This window comes from Sphaerodactylus townsendi, linkage group LG06, assembly GCF_021028975.2.
Source record: "Sphaerodactylus townsendi isolate TG3544 linkage group LG06, MPM_Stown_v2.3, whole genome shotgun sequence".
NCBI lineage: Eukaryota > Metazoa > Chordata > Lepidosauria > Squamata > Sphaerodactylidae > Sphaerodactylus > Sphaerodactylus townsendi.
The window spans coordinates 116,858,548-116,879,729 of record NC_059430.1 but is presented as its reverse complement, the minus strand read 5'-3'; the positions used below and the strand labels follow the sequence as shown (position 1 = coordinate 116,879,729).

General features: G+C 48.2%; 1 protein-coding gene across 1 annotated transcript in view; it reads left to right on the top strand.

The window, feature by feature from the left end:
• The first annotated feature begins 19,104 nt into the window (after positions 1-19,104).
• The window catches only part of FXYD1 (FXYD domain containing ion transport regulator 1), a 58,215-nt gene continuing 56,137 nt past the window's right edge, over positions 19,105-21,182 (top strand). Inside the window, exon 1 of the mRNA XM_048501650.1 lies at positions 19,105-19,153. Coding sequence (XP_048357607.1) covers positions 19,105-19,153 — 49 coding nt within the window. The remainder of the gene's footprint in view (positions 19,154-21,182) is intronic.

The window sequence follows — 21,182 nt, the reverse complement described above, 5'->3', positions numbered from 1 at the left end:
CCGACCAGGCGCCCTCCCTGCCCGAGCCCCTCCGTTGCGATCCCTACACGTGACGAGCGCCGCTCTGTCCGATGCTTGATTTCCGACTGGAAACGCTGCATCCAGGGGAGTTATGTAACGTGTGAAGCCGCCGACGGTAGGGCAGGGGAAAGCTCGCTGATCCCTGAAGCGTTTGCACGGGGTTATTCCAGCGTATTTTGGAGAGTTGGGGCTGGGCTCACACCACGCAGAATCCTTTGGGGGGGTCTTGTGACACGGATCCCCGCCTAGAGACCCCCTATATAACATGGCATCTCCATCCATCTAACACTGCTGGCACTTTTCACGTGCATGTTTGAAATGTCTTTAATTAGATCCTATTCTTCTGGTTGTGGGGGTTTTTCCAGGCTGTGTGGCCGTGGTCTGGTGGATCTTGTTCCTAAAGTTTCGCCTGCATCTGTGGCTGGCATCTTCAGAGGTGTATCACAGAGGGAAGTCTGTTAGACACAATTATTTGTTTAATTACGAAGTTGAACCTGGATTCTGTCCCCAGTGAGGACCCAAAGCACTTTACAACCCCCCCCCCCCACTCCTCTGTTCTAGCTGCGCAACAGATGCTGTGAATTGAATCTGGGACCTTTTGTTCTGTTCCTGAGTCATACACCCTGACTCCCAACCCCCACCCGGTGATTAATGGTTCGATACCCCCAGTGGGAATCTTGAGTCCCAATTTCCCTTGGCGAAGTCCAACTCTGCAGCTGCACTGCTTCCTAAAGTTATCCAGACACTTTTTAATTTTTTCCCCCAAGGATCTCAGAAGTTATGATTAACTTAGGAATTAGCTCATCAAACACAGTCTGGGGTACTTTTCGGTATGCTGAATAACACACTTCCATTCCCTTTGCAACTGGATTTTACTGATAGATATGGAAAAAATCCACCTGCTCATGTTCACTGAAATGTATCAAAAGTGCTCTATTCCGCACGTGTGAAAGCAGCGCCTCTGGATCCATCATCATCCCTGCTCCACTGTGATCCTCTTTTCATGATCACTTTCCTTACTCTCAGTAGATCACCAAGAGCACGGACTTAAGAATGTTGACTGTCAGCGATCAGCGTGAGAGGCTGATCACTGATTCTTCAGTGTCATCTCTTGTCTTTTTACCTAAAGTTTTTCAAAGAGGAACCTTCTTGTCTGTAGCTGATTTTCACCTTTGTTTGTGTGTGGAAAGCAGAGGTGGACTGGCCCTCTAACTGACCAGGAAAATTCCTTCTGGGTTGCTACAGTGGAGAGTTGATGGGGTCTAGGGTCAGGTTTAGCCCTGTTTCCTCATCCCCCCCCCCCACACAGCCCTGGTAGAGTCAATGCCCACAGGGCAAGCCCACACCTGTTATGGTGGTTGCCACATCTCAGGTCTGGGCCAATTGACCGCTGCACCTCTGCCAATGTTCTAGCTTGGCTTCGTTGCCTCTAGAGCTGTTTCCGTTTCCTCATTTGCCCTTGATAGGAAGAGCATCCTGACCCTGTGAACTGGGTGGGGGAGACCGGAGTGGACTGTGACAAACTCATCTTTCCAGCCTACGCTTTTTTTTGGCGCCCCTTATGTTGTGTATCTGCTTAGCCTGTTGCAGAGACATCTTGATTGGCATGAGCATCTTTGGAAGGCAGTTGTCTGAACAGTGGGGCAGAGCGTGGCAGAAATATCACTGAAGAGGGATTAGACAGATTCATGGGGAAAAAGTCTATCATTGGCCCCTTCCGCACATGCAAAATAATGCGTTTTCAAACTGCTTTCACAGCTGTTTGCAAGTGGATTTTGCTATTCCGCACAGCTTCAAAGAGCACTGAAAGCAGTTTGAAAGTGCATTATTCTGCATGTGCGGAATGAGCCAATGACTAGGAGCAACGGTGACTGAAGGGAGCCTCCATATACAGTGGCAGTAAACCTCTGAGGAGGCAATATCCAGGGAAGTCTTTGGCCTCTGAACCCTGTTTGTTGGTCTTCCAGGTGTTTGGCCTCTTTATGAAACAAACAGGATGCTGGACAAGATGAATCAGATTCAAAAACCTTTATTGGCATAGATAGAGGTTTCAAAATAGTACCGAAATATAAAATAACACCACAACGTCAACATCTTTAACAGCTAAAAAGGTGTTATAAAATGAATCACTGGTCTGAGCCAGCAGACGCTATTTATATTCTATTAACAGCTTTCACAGCCAGAATCAACCGACTGTTGTGAGTTTTCTCGGCTGACCCATAGAGAGAGACCCTTCTTATTGTGACATGCCTCTGAAGATGCCAGCCATAGATGCAAGTGAAACGTTAGGAGCAAAAACTACCAGAGCATTTCCACACAGCCCAGAAAACCCACAACAGCCAGTTTATTTATCAGCAGTTTATTTATCAGCAGCAGCAGTGGCGTCGGAGGTTAAGAGCTTGTGTATCTAATCTGGAGGAACCGGGTTTGATTCCCAGCTCTGCCGCTTGAGTTGTGGAGGCTTATCTGGGGAATTCAGATTAGCCTGTACACTCCCACACATGCCAGCTGGGTGACCTTGGGCTAGTCACAGCTTCTAGGAGCTCTCTCAGCCCCACCCACCTCACAGGGTGTTTGTTGTGAGGGGGGAAGGGCAAGGAGATTGTAAGCCCCTTTGAGTCTCCTAAAGGAGAGAAAGGGGGGATATAAATCCAAACTCTTCTTCTCTTCTTCTTCTTCTTCTTCTTCTTCTTCTTCTTCTTCTTCTTCTTCTTCTTCTTCTTCTTCTTCTTCTTCTTCTTTATTTTTTTTAAAAAATGAGATCTCCCCCCCCCCCCTGCCCAGGAAGACATTTGACCATGATCTATTAATAACCTGCTAATTACAGAAAAAAAACATTTAGCCCAATGGCACCTTTAAGATCAACAAAGTTTTATTCTTGGTATAAGCTTTCATGTGTATGCACACAAAATGCACACAAAAGCTTATACCAAGAAAAAAACGTTTCTTGGTCTTAAAGAAGTCACTGGGCTAAAATCTTTTTTCTGCTGCTTCAGTCCAACATCTGAATTTATCTCCTAATTACACACACCTTTCATTCTAACATTGTTGGAAAGGCCAACTTTCTTTGGTAGGTTGGGAAAAATTGACTGGAAATCCATAATCAAGGATATCCCCACCACCACGACCACCACCCCACACACAAATGTACCTGAAACTGGGGGCTGTACCCTAGCTTCATAAAACAGTGTGAGTTTTCACAATATGTAAAGCAGAGGTGATCTGGATCAAACAACGTGAAAGATGCATTGCAGGGGGTTGGACCTGATGGCCCTTGGGGTCTCTTCCAACTCTATGATTCTATTAGTGGGGCAAGAGCAGAGGTGGTATCCAGCAGGTTCTCACAGGTTCCCGAGAGTAGGTTACTAATTATTTGTGTGTGCCGAGAGGGGGTTACTAATTGGTGATTTTGCCACGTGATTTTTGCCTTAGTTACGCCCCTCCTCTCAGCAGTAGTGCGCAGAACTTGAAGCAGTCTAGCAGGAGGTGCACCGGCGTGCGTGGCAGCCTGCGCCTGCCTGCATTCGTTTCCCGCCCAAGGACTCGCCCAGCGGCTGCATCCTTGCCACAACCCTGCCCAGGAATGCCCCACCCCCGGAATGCCCGGCCACACCCCTTCATGCCCTGCCCAACCCCATTGGCGCTACGCCACAGTTTGAATCCCACCACCATGGGAACCTGTTACTAAAATTTTTGGATCCCACCACTGGGCAAGAGTCTTATTTGGAACGATGGTTCTTGAAACAAAGGAATAGCCAGAGCACTGGGTTCATTACAGAACCTGAAAGAAAGAAAGAAAGAAAGAAAGAAAGAAAGAAAGAAAGAAAGAAAGAAAGAAAGAAAGAAAGAAAGAAAGAAAGAAAGAAAGAAAGAAAGAAAGAAAGAAAGAAAGAAAGAAAGAAAGAAAGAAAGAAAGAAATTGCTAAAGGAAGAAAGTTAGAACAAATATAAGTGGAAAATGGAAAAATTAAGAACAATTTGAGATTTGTCTGCCTCAATTTGAGGGTTGCTGACCACTACAGGCCTACAAATAGCCCACTACCTTTCTATCTCATATAGTGGTTATGAGCAGTGGACCCTTATCTGGTGAACTGGGTTTGTTTCCCCACTCCTCCACATGAAGCCTGCTGGGTGATGTTGGGCCAGTCACAGTCCTCTCAGAACTCTCTCAGCCCCACCTGCCTCCCAAGGTGTCTGTTCTGAGGAGAGGAAGAGAAGGTGACCGTAAGCCATTTTGAGACTCCTTAAAGGTAGAGAAAAAGCAGGATATAAAAACCAACTCTTCTTCTACTGCTACTGCCTCTCCTTCCTATGTCTCTGGCCCCTTCTGCACATGCAGAATAATGCACTTTCAATTTACTTTCCATTTGGCAGCTGGATTTTACTGTGCAGAATAGCAAAATCCACTTGCAAACAGTTGTGAAAGTGGATTGAAAGTGCGTTACTCTGCATGTGCGGAAGGGGCCTCTGACTTGCAAAGCTGAGCAACCCCCATGTCTGTGACCCAAGGTGTTGTTTTGTTACCAGGCACCAAGGATACCTGAGACACACGGAGCTGCCTGGAGGCAGAACATGGATCTGTTGAAGTCAGTTTTGACACACAGTGGTCCTGCAGAGTCTCAGGTAGCATCTCCCCCATCACCTGCTCCCTGATGCTTTTGTGGAGGTGCAGAGGATTGTACCTGGAGCTGCTTTCAAGTAAGGCGAATGCTCTTCGACTGAGCCCTGACTCCTTCCCAAAGCACACATCAGAAGGAACAATTTAAATTTTTTGTGACCTTGCCTAGAGGAATGGTCTTCAAACCATGGCTTAGGTCAGTGGTGGGATCCAAAAATTTTAGTAACAGGTTCCCTTGCCAGCCCCCCCCCCCTCAGCAAAGGGGGCAGAGGTGTGCCTAGGCAAACGTGAGCCATGGGCAAAAACCCAAGTTGGATGCCCCCCCCATGGGCAGCCACCCCACCACGACCCCCAAATTTTCTGTTGCACCAGGTCATTGCTAAATCATCATCACATTATAGAAAATGCCCCAACTCACAAATCTGAACACAGCAATGGTGAAACACACAGGTTCTTTGATAGAGACTGGGGAGATAAAAGGTCCGAAAGGCTGAGAATCAATGAAAGGAATTAACCCAGTTCAGGGAGTTACATTATTAGTCGCAATTGATATGTGGAACCTTCACGTTCAAAGGCAGTATGCCTCTTGGGGAGGTGAGGGTGTGGAGGTGGAAAAGCGGACCCAATTAGTAACCCCCCTCTTGGCACACACAAATAATTAGTAACCCGCTCTCAGGAACTGGTGAGAACCTGCTGGATCCCACCTCTGGCTTAGGTCCCTCATGGAGGGCCAGTGGCGTATCAGTAATGGGGACATGGGGGATCCCATCTCCCTGGGCACACACTGTTTTGTCATGTGGGAGGGCGGGCGGTGTGGGGCCATGGCACAGGTGGGCAGCACGGCGCAGGCTGGCCCAGGAGCCGGCCTGCTGCTGCAGTGCCCATCCAAGCCGCCCTCCTGAGCCCCGCCCTCCCCCGCCCTCCCTGCTGAATCCAATAAGTGGGCCGTGTGGGGGGGGGGCGCTGGGAACCGGGCAGGAAGGGGGGCGCGGGGAGGTGGTCATGCCCCCAGGTGCCATTTAGGCCTGGTATGCCACTGTGGAGGGCCATTTGCTCTGTGGGGAGTCCAGAGAACTGTTATGTGGCAGTTGGGAGTCTTTTTGTAACTGCCTTTTGGAAGGATGTGTTGGTAATGAGCAGGACAGCCTCCCTCTTCTATTTGCACCCACACACTGAGGGAAGAGGAAGGATGCTGAAGCAAGATCGGTGGTTGGAGCGGGGGCTGTCTGATTCTTGGCTTGTTCCCCACTTCAGTCCTCCTGCTGCTGAGATGGTGTCTCTCTGTTGGTCTACAGCAGGGGTCTTCAAACTATGGCCCTCCAGATGTTCATGGACTACAATTCCCATCAGCCCCTGCCAGCATGGCCAAGTGGTAGGGCTCATGGGAATTGTAGTCTATGAACATCTGGAGGGCCATAGTTTGAAGACCCCTGGTCTACAGCCAGAAGGAGAGCCACTTAAGGCAAAGGACATCTCCTTAGGTTAGAAGAAGGCTTCCATCTTGGCTGAACAGAATGGCAGGATGCATACAACGGATTCTGGTGTTCCTTGGTGGTCTTCCATCCAACCGTTGACCATGGCAGACCCTGCTTAGCTTTCAGGCTCTGTGGAGATTGGGGCAGTGTGGGCTATCAAGGCTGATGAAACAGCCTTGGGGAGCTGATATCATGTGCCCCACAGGGGCAGAGCGAGGGGAAACTGCGCCCGGAGCACACGCACACCCTGCACCCCTGCCACGGTGGCACCCACCCCCACCCTGGAACGCCCCCACCATGGCCTGGTCATGCCTCTGCTCTACCCGGGGCTTCGCACCCCCCATCCCTTTGGCGCTACGCCACTGGTGCCCTCATTATGGAGTCTTGTGGACTCTTGAGGTTTTCCCAGCAGGGCAAAGAGCAGATTTGCAGGACTACTTCAGGGCAAGGAAAAATAATACAGCAGAGAAGGCTTAGATCCCCTCTCCTTACAAGTCACAGTCTTGATCTTGCATAAGCTCAGAAATTCCAGACTCTGCCAGATGACAGGACCCAGGGATGGAGCTGAAAAATAGCTAATACAAGGTTAGACCCTTTGACAACAAGGGGTCTCCAAATCTTATCACCTCTACATTAGTTATGAAAAGAGCAGTACAGGATGTGGTGGGTTTAAAACACTCCCTTGGTCACATGGTCTACTGCTGATCTACTGGGCTTCTATTGTCCCTCTGGAGGCTTTCCTCAGTAACCCTGCTGTTACTTCTGCTTTGAGAGATGCATGAAAAGAGAAGGCAATCTCTACCAGGAATGTCTCAAGATACTACTATCCTTTCCATTCTTCTTTCTGAAGGGATTGAGGTTCCAATATTTATGGACTTACTTTTGCGTTCAAGTTACCGCTGGTTTATGGAGACCCCTAGTGGAGCTTTCCAGGCAAGAGATGTTCAGAGGTGGTTTGCCATTGCCGACCTTGGTGTCATGACCTCGGCGTTCCTCAGAGGTGTCCCATCCAAATAGTAGCCGGTGTCAACCCTACATAGCTTCTGGGAACTGATATGATCAGGCTTTAACCTTCTCAACAAGAAGAGCTAGTCCAGTGACGGCGAACCTTTTTGAGACCAAGTGCCCAAATTGCAACCCAAAGCCCCCTTATTTATTGCAAAGTGCCAACACGGCAATTTAACCTGAATACTGAGGTTTTAGTTTAGAAAAAATGGTTGGCTCCGAGGCGTGCGTTATCGGGGAGTAAGCTTGGTGGTAGTCGGTGGCTTTGCTTTGAAGCAACCATGCAACTCTTCCAATGGGTGAATCACGACGCTAGGAGGGTTTACTCAGAAGCAAGCCTCATTGACAGCAACCGAGCTTACTCCCAGGTAAAGGATCGTGCTTTAGTTCTTCGCATGAAAATCAGTGGGGTTTAACAGCGCTTAACAGGGTTACCTACACTGCATCCTCAAAACTAGGTCTTAGGTTTAATGCTAATAATCGAGCCCAGCGGCCCAGGCCAGCCTAGATGTGTGGGGGAGGGGGGCGACTCTGTTTGCACGTGCCCACGGAGAGGGCTCTGAGTGCCACCTCTGGCACCCATGCCATAGGTTCGCCACCACTGAGCTAGTCCCTACAGCACTAGGACCCAGAGGCGCATCTAGGGAAAAAGTAGCCCAGGACAAAATCTGAGTGTCTTCCCCCCAGTTTGGGCAGCCGTCCTCCCCCACCACAACCAAACAACTTTTTTTGCACCAGGTAATCTCAAAGGAGGAGGAGTGTAGGGGCAATTTTTTTTGGGGGGGCACATGACTAAATGGCCGCAGCCCAGGGACATTCGACCCCATATGTATCCCTGGGCGATATGTCCCTGCTAGGACCCAAGAGGAGCATTCTAAAACAAAGACAGTCCAGGACAGGCAGATGAAGTTCCAATTCTACTTAGTTCTTTTGGCTGAAAAGGGTACGCCCTGAGCCCTTTGGGGGAGGGCGGTATAAAAGTGGAATGAATAAAATAAATAAATAAATAAATAAATAAATAAATAAATACAGCTTGGGCTTCCCGGATCAGGGCATTTATAGACTGAAGTCATTCCGTGCGACGCAAGGAATAGGCGAGACACAGCGATATCATCTGGTGGAGAGAAGCCAGTGGCGATATAGCATGATCGATGGATCTGGCTAATCTGCCGAGCTGGGGTCCCTGGCACCTTTTATTAAGGGTTTGGGGAAGGCGGGAGAGCGGGAGAATGTTGCACAATACATGTCTCATAGGGGCTGCGTAAGTGCGGGAGGAAACGTTCCTGTCTGGGCCTAATCCATACCTGGGGGTATGTACCTTTTGTCCCTTTGTCCGGGGCATCCCATGACCCGCGAGTCAGGGGGGTCTTGTGACAGGTGAGTGGGCATGCCCAGAGGGCAACAGATGGCGCAGGCATTCCTGTGCACTGTCTGAGGCTCTGCTGGGTTCGCTGGCTCACCCCTACAATAGGCTATGACCATTTAAAGAAAAAAAAATCAGCAATACATTTATTCTTCTGTTTCACCGGCTATGCTTTTCTAGAATTAGATGCATATGCTGGAACACCTCCTGGCATGTATTAGATCTTAGGTCTCATTTTCAGTTCTCTGGAAACTGGGCTGCACCTTTTCTGCCGAGCACTTAAGAAAACATGTTGAAAACCCGACAAGACAATTCCTTGGAATCTCCTGCTGTTTATTTCTTTCCACCGTGAACCCTGATTGCTTCTTCCAAGCCTTCCTTTCCTGTCTTTCATCTACTCATTAATCCAGGAAGCGTTGTCACTGTTTTAAAAGCTTGCAGGGGTGTGTGTGCGAGTGATATCCAAGTACGCACAGCACGATCTTTTTCTAGCATGTGGTTTAACTCAGTTCCTTGAATGATCATCACTTTGCTATGCGGGGACCTTGGTGATCAACGGATCTGTATCTGTGGTGTGTAAGTGCGAAAGATGATTGTCGTTTGTGACTGTTATTAGGAAATGGTGAGCATCGTTTTGAGAAGATAGGAGCATCTCCTACACAGATGTTTCTCCCCATCTGGGCAAATTCCACTACTCAGATCCAGACCACTTATGATACTAAGGATATGTACAGATCTACAGAGTTGTATTTGAACTGTAGTTGCTGTATCAGTGTATGTGTGTGTGTGTGTGGGGGGGGGATATTGCTTGAAGCAGTGGCAGTGGGAAATGGGGATTCATTCTTTCCCCCTATGTCCTTTCCCTGGTTGGAAATGCCCCCAGCTACTTTTCCTGGTGGAAAAAAAAAGTCAGTACCATCATAAAACATATACTTTTCTCAGAATGAAAAAAAATGCAATACAGAGAACCTGTCTTTTTTCAAGAGGAAAAAGACAGTACAGACATAAAACCTGTCTTTCCCCTCCCACTTGGGCTTAAAGCAGTGCTTGGAACTGGCTACTTCCGGCCTAGGAAATGGCCCTGGAGGAAGGGTTAACTCCTTTTTCCCAACTCCATGGTCCTGACCCATACCCCCCCACTCTACTTTTTGCAGCCTAAATACATAACTAGGAGTCCACCCATGTGTCTCAAAAGCGCTGGTTATTATGAGATAAAGTCTGGTTATTATGAGACTAATGACAGCTATGATTTTTAAAAAACACTTTTTTTCTTTGGTATGTTAATATTGGAAGTAGTTAAAAGGTTTACTTTGTTGTGTCAAGCTGTCTATTCTGCTGCATGCAGTGGTACAATACGGGGTTGGTGGTGGTGGTGCTGTGCTATCCCTATGATTCTTGGCCCTCCCTGTGGCATCTCTTTGTACACTCTCCCAAATCTGAAAAGGCGCTCCTAGAATGCATTATCCTCTGAACAGGTCCTAAAAGGAAAAGGGTTAAATCAACTCTGCTTCCTGGCCTCTCCCAAGCGGACAGCTCCTTGTCAACGTTGTGTGTGGAAGTATGCAAGATACGACTCGTATAGAGCTTTGACTGTGTGACTCAGAAGAACATGTGATTTGTAGGAAATGACTGATAAAGTTTCTCATCCCCCTTCTGCAATTTTTAACACTTCATCCAGTCTGTTCCCCCACCCCCCCACCCCAAACCTGGCTGCATTTGTTCCTTACAAACAAAAATGCAAACTTTGAGTCAAGGAAAGTCCAAACCTGCACATTATGCACATTGAACCACACAAAACAGTGAAGGTTCATCTCCTAATTGCTGACTGCTGTTCCCTACCTTCTGGCTCCTTGAATGTCACCGGCTATGCTCAAAGTTGTTGATGAACAACGTTGCTGCTATGAGGACTAGGAACTTGCTTAGGCTTTGACAATGGGATGTGAGCTTGTTTGGATGCTGAATTCATCACAGGCGGTCATGCCGTGCTCCCAAACAGGTGGTCATGCCATGCTCACAGGCCTTGTTTAGGTCGTGCAACGCAGCCTAGGCTTTCCCCCTCCTCTTTGGATCATGCAAATTGTCTGTTCTTTTGCTGATGTACGGAGGCCCCCTGCTGGATAGAAATCGCCAAGACAAGCCTGCATGAGCGCTGGAAAACTTACTTTGAGTTTTTTGGGGCTACGTGGAGGGTTACTGAGAAGTAATTAAAGGGCAAGACCATATAAACAGACTTGGCAATCACATAGGCTAGCCCATTTCAAAGGGGTGCCCACCATTCTGGAAAGAAGAGGAGGAGGAGGAGGAGGAGGAGGAGGAGGAAGAAGAATTGGTAGTGGTGAAGGAAGAATTTGGATTTATACCCCCTTCTTCTCTTGGAAGTGACTCAAAAAGGGGCTTACAAACTTCTTTGTTCCCTTCTTCTCCCTACCCATGCACACCTTATAAGGCAGGTGAGGCTGAGAGAGTTCTGAGAGAACTCCGACTGACCCAAAGTCACCGATCAGGAATGTAGGAGTGGGGAACAAATCCGGGTCACCAGATAAGACTCCGCCTCTCATGTGGAGGGGTGCGGAATCAAACCCAGTTCTCCAGATTAGAGCCAGCATGGCGTAGTGGTTAAGAGCAGGTGCACTCTAATCTGGAGAACCGGGTTTGATTCCCCACTCTGCCACTTGAACTGTGGAGGCTTATCTGGAGAACTAGATTAGCTTGTGCACTGCAACACATGCCAGCTGGGTGACCTTGGGCTAGTCACAGTTCTTTGGAGCTCTCTCAGCCCCACCCACCTCACAGGGTGTTTGTTGTGAGGGGGGAAGGGAAAGGAGCTTGTAAGCCCCTTTGAGTCTCCTTACAGAAGAAAAAGGGGGGATATAAATCCAACTCTTCTTCTTCTTCTTCTTCTTCTTCTTCTTCTTCTTCTTCTTCTTCTTCTTCTTCTTCTTCTTCTTCTTCTTCTCTTAACCACTGCACCACATGGTGTGCAAATTTTGGCTCTGTGGCTATTTCAAGCATGGCCAATTGTTAAACAGTGTATCCTAGAATCCTTTATGAGGTTGCAGGAGACTTGCAGTTTATTGCCAGGGAGGTGGGGGGTGGGGTGTACTTTTGCCTCGTCATGCATAAACTGACCCTACCCCTAAGAAGTTATAATAATTTGGACCTGTAGTTCTCGCGGAGGGCTAGTGTGGTACAGCAGTCAGTTCTCCACTCTGCTATGAAGCATATTGTGCATCCTCGGGCCAGTCTCTCTCTGTCCCCCTATTCCACAGGGTTGTCGGAAGAATAAAATGCAGAATTGAAATAACAAACTGTGGCCCCCAGTGTTAAACATCAAAGGCAATTATCTTCTGGGAGCAGAGTGCCTTCATTTCTCCCCCTTCAGGCTTCTTCAAATGGATTAATCACAATCTAATCTGTGTCATGCTACTGTTATGCTGAGTCACATCCCGGAACCTTCAAAATGCAGCGTCTGTTTGTTTGCCTAGATCTGAGTCTAGTAGCCCCTGAGAAGAGCCACATTTTCAGGATAGGAGCTTTGAAGAGTCAAAAACTCCCTTTGAGAGATACAAGTTTTGACTCCGAAAACTTGTACCCTGGAAAATCTTGGTCCGGCTACCCACTGTCAGCATCCCCCAGCCTTGTCCCACTGTGGTGTGAAAAGTCGCTCCAGAAATGATCTTGCTTTTCCCGGGGAAAGCGAGAAACACAAAAGGAAGCACGTCGGAACAAGAAATCTTGCCCAGATGGGCCTCCTCTCTCGGCGCGCCGCAAACAGGAAGCACGTTGGGACAAGATTCCTTGCCCTGACGCGCTTCCTGTCCCACTGTGTGCCTCTGCATGGCTGGGTAATTGGCCCAAGTCTGTCTTTTCTCTCTGTTGTTGGTCTTTTAGTTGCTACTGGACTTGACCCTTACTCTTCTACTAGGCTGACCAGCCGTCCCGCTTTTGGCGGGACCATCACACCTTTGGACAATTTGTCCCACGTCCCACGGGTTCTACAAATTGTCCCGATTTTGGGGAGGCTGCTGCACTGCCTTGGGGGCGCAAGGCAGTGCGGCAGCCTCCCGTGCGCCCGGCTGCAGGAGCGCATGGCCTTCTGGGGCTTGCCGTTTGCCGCTCTGTCACAGGGCGGCAAATGGCAAGCCCCAGAAGCCCGTGCGCTTCTGCGGCCGCGCCCGCGCGCACACAGCCACCTCCCCGTCCCGGATCACATAGGTGATCATCTGGTCACCTTATCTTCTACTGCAGACTGACATGGCTACTCTCTGAAACTCTCTTATTCCAATCCCTTTCCTTTTCTTCTAGCATCTGAAATGGAACTTTCTTTTCACTCAGCTACCCATCTTCCACCTCTTTCATGGAGGAACAGGGTTCATCTTTTCCAGATCCCCAACAGCTACTTGGCCTGAGCCGTCTGCTGATCTAAGGTCCGTAGTGGAAATAGGTACTACAGTTTAAAAAGCATTACCGTTCTTTGGGCATATAGTACAGACTGATCCGCAGGCAATCAGAATGCAAGCTTGAGTGTGTGCATAAGTTTTATTTTGCTGATTTATACATTGCCATTCTCCTCTGACAAGGCACTGGAGACAGCCCTTGATCTAGAAACCATTAAAAGGATCATGCGATGACCATAAAACATTAATGACGTAAAAAAGCAGCCTTAAATAATATAAGGAATGGTAAAGGGCTGCCAACCTAATCCATCATTTGCAGGCCTTCTGAAATTTGTTTTTTAAAAAATATTTACAGATGTGTCTCCAGAAGGCCTGGTAATATTTTAATGGATCTCAATCTCATGGGGCAGGGAGTTCCCCAGACAGGGGACAGTGAATCAGCTACCTTTCCACAAGATTCTGTGAACCTCACATTGGACAGTGCTGGTTGTCCCTGGAAGACCTCGTTTATAGGAGGGTCCTTTCCACACAGATACTTTAAAATGTTTTGAGGCAGGAAATAAAACGTTTGAGGAGTGTTGCATACTTTTCACCCTGAAATGCTTTATTTCCAGCCTGAAAATGTTTTAAATGCATCCTCAAGAATAGTGATTCTTTTGCTGAAACGCTTTCAAAAGGTTTCGACTTGCTGTGCAATATCTTTCAGACATTTCCCACGCCACTCTGCAGTACCCAGACTTCCTCCTCCGTGCCGTTTTCTGAGCGCACCCCATTCCGTCTCACCTGTTTATTTTCGTCACTTCTGGGGTATTATTTAAATTTGGAGAGTGGGTGAAATCTATGATGCATCGAACACACAGTCTATAGAAACTCTCAGGAAACATCAAATCCATGAAGAATTTTTTAAAAACCAGAAAAATCACCAAATGGCAGCCAGGAAATGTTTCGAGGGGGTGAGTGCGGACAAACGGGAGGAGGAATTGAAAACATTTTGGAAACATTTTGCAAATGTTTTCAGTGACTTGTGTGGAAAGGGCCAATGTAATGATGCACAGACCTACATACAAGGGAGTTGGATAGGCTTGCTCACTTCTTGTTCGGAAATTCCTAGAGATCTGAGGCTGGGAGCAAGTGGTTTGGGGAGGGGCAAGGCCTTAGGAGGCCATAAGGCCATGGGGCAAACCCTTCAAAGCAGCCATTTTCTCCAGGAGAACCAATCTCTGTTGCCTAGAGATCAGGTATAATTCCACCTGGTGGTTGGGAACTCGAGACCTAGACCAAATCCAGTGGCTTAAAAAAAAAGTATTTTAAAACTGACCACAGTGAGTGCTTTTAAAACACAGTACTGTCAATGTGCTTCATTTTTATTCAGTACATTTTTATCTCACTCTTCCTCTCAGGAGCTCCGAATGATTTCCATCATTCTTCTCTCCCCTGTTTCATCCCCAAAACAATCCTATAAAATGTGTGGAGGGGGGAGGGGGGGAGAGAGAGATTTGGTCCAGTATCACCTGGTAAGCTTCACAGCTGAATGAGTATTCGAACTCGAATCTCCCAGACTTTTTTCCTTGTTTAATTTTAAAGAAAAAGGTTTCGAGGAGATGGAGCTGTTTTGCAACTTTTTCTCAGAACAGTTTCAGGCATACCCTGTCCTCTTTATCCAAGAGCCTCCAACTATGATGGTATTTCTTTGCCAGTTTGTTTATTGAATAAACTACCATCAATAGCATCGAAGTAGCCACCGGCAAGAATCTTCAGAGCAGAGTCGTGACAGGTCTGGAGACCAAGGACTGCACTGGGCTTCTCTGTCCTGCTTTCTTTCCAGACCAGTGGCGTATCTACCTAGGGAACAAAGGGTACCCCTTGTCCCCGAACGCCACTCTTCTGGTCACATGGGGGGAAGTCCCACCCCTTCCTGCTCCCCAAGCCCCACCCCCGGCCTCAGTGCTTATAAAAGCAGGTCTCTGAGGCCAGGGACTGCAGTCTCTTCTGGCCTGCCCAGAGGGGAGGTCAGAAGAGACTGCTGGCTGCTGGCTGGGAGCCCAGCCAGCAGGGGGAGTCTGGGGGGGAATTGGGCACCCTAGACCTTGCCCATGTCCATGGTGACATGGGTGGGGTCGAGGGTACCCAGCAGCAGTGGGGGCGGAGCCTGGAGGTGTCCCAGGGACAATTTGTCTCCTGGCACCATTTACCAGTACGCCTCTGCTCCAGACACAAGGCATAATGACTAACATGTGGAATTCGGACCTGGGAGTCCCCAGTTCGAATCCTAACTCTGTCACGGAAGTTCACTGGGAGACCTTGGATCAGTCACACACTTTCAGTCCGGCCTACCTTACAGGGGTGTTGTAGCAAAGATAAAAGGGAGGAGTGGAGAACAATGTTGTGCAAAGACAAGAGGGAGGAGTGGAGAACAATGTTGTAAGTCTCTTTGGGTCTCGATCGGAAAGAAAAGTGGGGTATAAATAAATAAAATGTCCACACTCTTTCTGGTCCTCTGTCCTACTGCGAGAGGCCTCTGGAGGCGACATGTCTGATGCACGGAGCCACATGTCAATCCTGTAAAGAATAACTGCGCATAACTCGACTCCCTGGCTGCGTTGTCTGGCATCAAAGATGGGCCAGGATTTTTCAATTGCCTTTTTGAACACAAAAAGCACTCTTTGAAAACCTGGCAACTCCGGTGGGGTCAAGGCCTTTCTCTCGTTCACCGACAGGCTCAAAGGTTTTCCAATCTCCTCGACGCCCTGGCGAACGGGCCCTCGCGGCTCCAAACGCCAAGCTCTGCAGCACCGAGTCCGAGCTGAGGGAAGATCCAGGCCCCGGGAGCACAATGGGCCCAGCTGTTTGGCCAAGTGCCCCGAGAGCTGGGATTCCCGCCCAAGGCTCGGCATTTCCCTTCACACAGCCTTGCTTTGTTCGGAAGAAGCCTTTGGGAGGGGCGGAGGACTTTCAGGAGCAGCCAGGCCACATAAGTGAAGCCTGGGTGTTGCAGGGGGTAGCAGAGGGAATCAGAGACGAATCTGGGCAGGGGAGCTGAAACACGGAGAAAGCTTGTGCAGAGTCCCACCTTGGATGTCCTGGGACTGGACAGTGTACACAGAGGTCTGCCTTGGAAGCTGGCACTGGGATACAGAGTTGACTGCCTCTGAATATTATTATTATTATTATTATTATTATTATTATTTATTGGGTTTATAAACCGCCCTCCCCCGAAGGGCTCAGGGCGGCGGACAACATAAGTAGAGCACAATATCAGATTAAATACAATAAATATAGATTAAAATGGCTTTAGTAAAAATAAACGCTACCCCATTCAAAATGCAGCATAAATTAACTCAGGATGGCACCTGCTATCAATTCCCACTAAACCCCGGAGGGGAAGGAGTGGCAGGATCTCCATGATGTTATAAAGGAGAAAGGAAGAAGGAGAGGGGGCCCCTATCAACGGCTAGTCTCTCCAAAGGCCCGGTGGAACAGCTCAGTCTTGCAGGCCCTGCGGAACTCAGCAAGATCCCGCAGGGCCCGGACAGTTGGTGGAAGAGCATTCCACCAGGCGGGGGCCAGAGCTGTAAAGGCTCTGGCCCGGGTGGAGGCCAGCCGTATCATTGAGGGGCCAGGGATCACCAGTAGATTGGCCTCTATGGAAGCTCCCTTTGGCTGGTTGCCACTGATAGCCCTCTTCTCCATAAATCCGTCTAATCCCTTTTCCAAGTGGTCTATGCTTGTGACCATCTCTACATCCTCGGGCCGCCAAGTCCAAATTTCAGTCACTAGCTGTGCAAAGTAGTATTTCCTAGGTGTCAAACTCGCAGCCCTCCAGATGTTTTGGACTACAGTTCCCATCATCCCCTGCCAACATCATGCTGGCAGGGGATGATGGGAACTGTAGTCCATAACATCGGGAGGGCCACAAGTTTGACACCCGTGCGTTAGTCCATTCCACCCATCAGCTTCATTGGATGCCCTCAAGGTCTAGTATTTGGGGCAAAGTTCTCTTTGTGAACTCTCTCCAACCCCAAGAATAATTTTATAAACCTCTATCGTGCCAACCTCTTAGTCATCTCTTTTCTGAACTGAGAAGTCTCGGATTTTTCAGCCCTTCCTGCAACTCCCTAATCATCTTAGTTGCCCTCTTGGTTGACCAGCAGGAGATCTAGAAATGCAGAAAGTAGAGAAGTGCTGTGGCTGGGTGATAAGAGCATCTGCACGGCATGCAGAAGACCTCAAGTTCAGTCCCTGATGTCTCCAGCTAAATGGAGAAGGGCTGTAGTTCAGTGGTACAGCATCTGGTTGGCATGGAGAAGGTTGCAGGTTCAAATCCTGGTGTCTCCAGGTACAAGAATTGATTTTCTCCACCATCAGGAGTCTCAAAGTGGCATACAATCACCTTCCCTCTCCCATCCACTCCCACAACTGCACATTGTGATGTAGGTGGGACTGAGGGAGTTCTGCAAGAGCAGGGAATCAAACCCAGTTCTCCAGATTAGAGTTCACTTCTCATTTGGAAGAGCAGGGAATCAAACCCAGTTCTCCAGATTAGAGTTCACCTCTCATGTGGAAGAGCAGGGAATCAAACCCAGCTCTCCAGATTAGAGTTCACTTCTCATGTGGAAGAGCAGGGAATCAAACCCAGCTCTCCAGATTAGAGTTCACTTCTCATGTGGAAGAGCAGGGAATCAAACCCAGTTCTCCAGATTATTTTTATTTTTATTTTTTTTTTTATGTGGAAGAGCAGGGAATCAAACCCAGTTCTCCAGATTAGAGTTCACTTCTCATGTGGAAGATCAGGGAATCAAACCCAGTTCTCCAGATTAGAGTTCACTTCTCATGTGGAAGAGCAGGGAATCAAACCCAGTTCTCCAGATTAGAGTTCACATCTCATGTGGAAGAGCAGGGAATCAAAACCAGCTCTCCAGATTAGAGCTCGCTTTTTATGTGGAAGAGTAGGGAATCAAACCCAGTTCTCCAGATTAGAGTTCACTTCTCATGTGGAAGAGCAGGGAATCAAACCCAGTTCTCCAGATTAGAGTTCACCTCTCATGTGGAAGAGCAGGGAATCAAACCCAGCTCTCCAGATTAGAGTTCACTTCTCATGTGGAAGAGCAGGGAATCAAACCCAGCTCTCCAGATTAGAGTTCACTTCTCATGTGGAAGAGCAGGGAATCAAACCCAGTTCTCCAGATTAGAGCTCGCTTTTTATGTGGAAGAGCAGGGAATCAAACCCAGTTCTCCAGATTAGAGTTCACCTCTCATGTGGAAGAGCAGGGAATCAAACCCAGCTCTCCAGATTAGAGTTCACTTCTCATGTGGAAGAGCAGGGAATCAAACCCAGTTCTCCAGATTAGAGTTCACTTCTCATGTGGAAGAGCAGGGAATCAAACCCAGTTCTCCAGATTAGAGTTCACTTCTCATGTGGAAGAGCAGGGAATCAAACCCAGTTCTCCAGATTAGAGTTCACTTCTCATGTGGAAGAGCAGGGAATCAAAACCCGTTCTCCAGATTAGAGTTCGCTTCTCATGTGGAAGAGCAGGGAATCAAACCCAGTTCTCCAGATTAGAGCTCGCTTTTTATGTGGAAGAGCAGGGAATCAAACCCAGCTCTCCAGATTAGAGTTCACTTTTCATGTGGAAGAGCAGGGAATCAAACCCAGTTCTCCAGATTAGAGTTCACTTCTCATGTGGAAGAGCAGGGAATCAAACCCAGTTCTCCAGATTAGAGTTCACTTCGCATGTGCAGGAGCCGGGAATCAAACCCAGTTCTCCTAACCACCACACCAAGCTTGGAAAGGGCATCCGCCTGGCATGCAGAAGATCCCACGTTTAGACTCTGATATCTACAAGTAAAAGGATCAAGGAAAACATGACGTGAAAGACCTCCGCCAGAGACTGGAGAGCTCTTCCCAGTCAAAGTGGACAAAACTGCCTTTAATTAACCAGGGGTGACTCAGGATGAGACATCTGCATGCATTCTAGGAATCAAAACCGTCCTTCCTGTGACTGTGTGAGATAAACTTGGGGCCAGCAACCAGCTGCCTGTGGACCAAATCTTCCCTTCTCTGCAGCTACCAGCTCCAGAGAGAGAGTGGGGTATTGATGATTGATGATTATCTGACAATAAGATTTAGTGCCCTGCCCTTGGGGGTACAACAGAGAGGGGGAGCAAGAGCCCCCAAACTGGTTTCCTTACACTTCTTTTTTGAGTGGAAATGACTTGCTGACCGGGATGATACCTCTGCTTTTCCAGCGCATGTTCAACATGCCTGTCTTTGTGGGTAGGCAAGACCTCCCACTCAGTCTTCCAGAATAACTTAGCCATAGACAGGACAAGACTCGGGCGCCAAGACTGGTATGTCTAGGCGGGTGGCAGAAAGATAAAGACAGATTGTTTGTGACCTTCCGAGGCTGCTGATCCAGTAAAACACATATACACATACGCCTATGCACCAGCACATAGGAGAGAGAATGTCGAGGAATAACTCAGACCTTTCAGTCAGACACGTCTCGAGACATTTTGGTGCCAGACGGAAAATCCATCCCCCACCCCCAGATGGTCAAAACACAACCACGCATTACATCATGGATCATTTGAACCATAGAAGGGGGGAAGCTGAAGTGGGCCATCTCAAGTGGGTTGGCACCAGGGGTGGGATTCAGCTGGTTCGCACCACTTCGGCAGAAACGGTTGTTAAAATGGTGCTTGTAAACAACCAGTTGTTAAATTATTTGTACCCCACCACCAGAACCGGTTGTTAAATTATTTCAATCCCACCACTGGTTGGCATGGCTGGGGGATCTTGAACATGTCACTGACTATCACATGCCAAAACAGCCCACATCTGGCCCACTGTCGCCCCCATAAAGAAGAAGAAGAAGAGTTTGGATTTATATCCCCCCTTTCTCTCCTGCAGGAGACTCAAAGGGGCTTACAATCTCCTTGCCCTTCCCCCTACAAACACCCTGTGAGGTAGGTGGGGCTGAGAGAGCTCCAAAGAACTGTGACTAGCCCAAGGTCACCCAGCTGGTGTGTGTGGGAGTGTACAGGCTAATCTGAATTCCCCAGATAAGCCTCCACAGCTCAGGCGGCAGAGCTGGGAATCAAACCCGGTTCCTCCAGATTAGATACACGAGCTCTTAACCTTCTACGCCACTGCTGCTCCTTCTGGGAGAAGGAAAACAAAACGTTTTCCAATCCCAGAGGGGCAGTTGTGCCATTTGCAGGAGAAGCCGGCAGAATTCTGGTGGCACCTTAAAGACGAGCTCTTTTTGTGTCTCCGGGCACATCATCAGAGGCAACAAGGGCGCATCTGTCCTTTGTGCTGATGTAATTTGGACGGGATATTAATATGGACAGATTTGGACAAAATGGCTGTGTCTGAGAACATCTGCTTCCTAAGAGGGAAGCTCTCGCTGCTAGAGGGACTTGGCCTGGGTGGTGAAATGGACTCCTGGACAACTGTGAAAAAACCTTTGTGAAAAGAACAACTGTGAAACAACCTTTGTGAAAAAACCATAAGGCCTGCTCAGTTGAGCTAATGGATCAGCTCAAGTGATTTTCTTTTCCTCCATTAGAAAGGGGCCTCTAGCAACAAATCTAGCTGGCAGATTTGTGTGTAGTGCTCATAAATCCATGGATGGCTGGTTAGAAGAGCCATTCTTCGTTCTCTGTCATACCAGAAGTCACACTTTTGATATCCCCCTCCCAATTCAAAACCCTTTTATGTAAACACAACTATTGACATGTTTGTGCATAGGCAATACTGACACAATGATTAAAGCTAATTCAATTTGTTGTCTGAGGTTCAGCCTATACGTGCATATGGTGGCTACAGCCAGTGGTGGGATTGAAATAATTTAATAACTGGTTCTGGTGGTGGGATTCAAATATTTTAACAACTGGTTGTTTACAAGCACCATTTTAACAACCGGTTCTGATGAAGTGGTATGAACCTGCTGAATCCCACCATTGGCTACAGCCCTTCAGACTGTGGATGTGAATAGTGGCTATTTCTTGAACACCTCTGTACATAAGCACTCCCAACAAACAGAACAAGGCAGGCAATAGGACCCTGCAGAGCACTTAAGGTCCAGGAAGTGGCGGTGGATAGATATACAATTCTACTTAGATCTTTTAGTGGAAAAGAGTATAAGCGCCCCTTTGGCCTACGCTATTTGCATTGTAAAAGGGTCTTTTTTTTCTTATCTAAAGCACTCCTCCCAATCCAACAGGGACAAAGGTTAAATCCTGCATACCTTGTTGTTTTCCTGCAAACTCTCCCCACCCCCTTTCCCCCCCCGGCATCT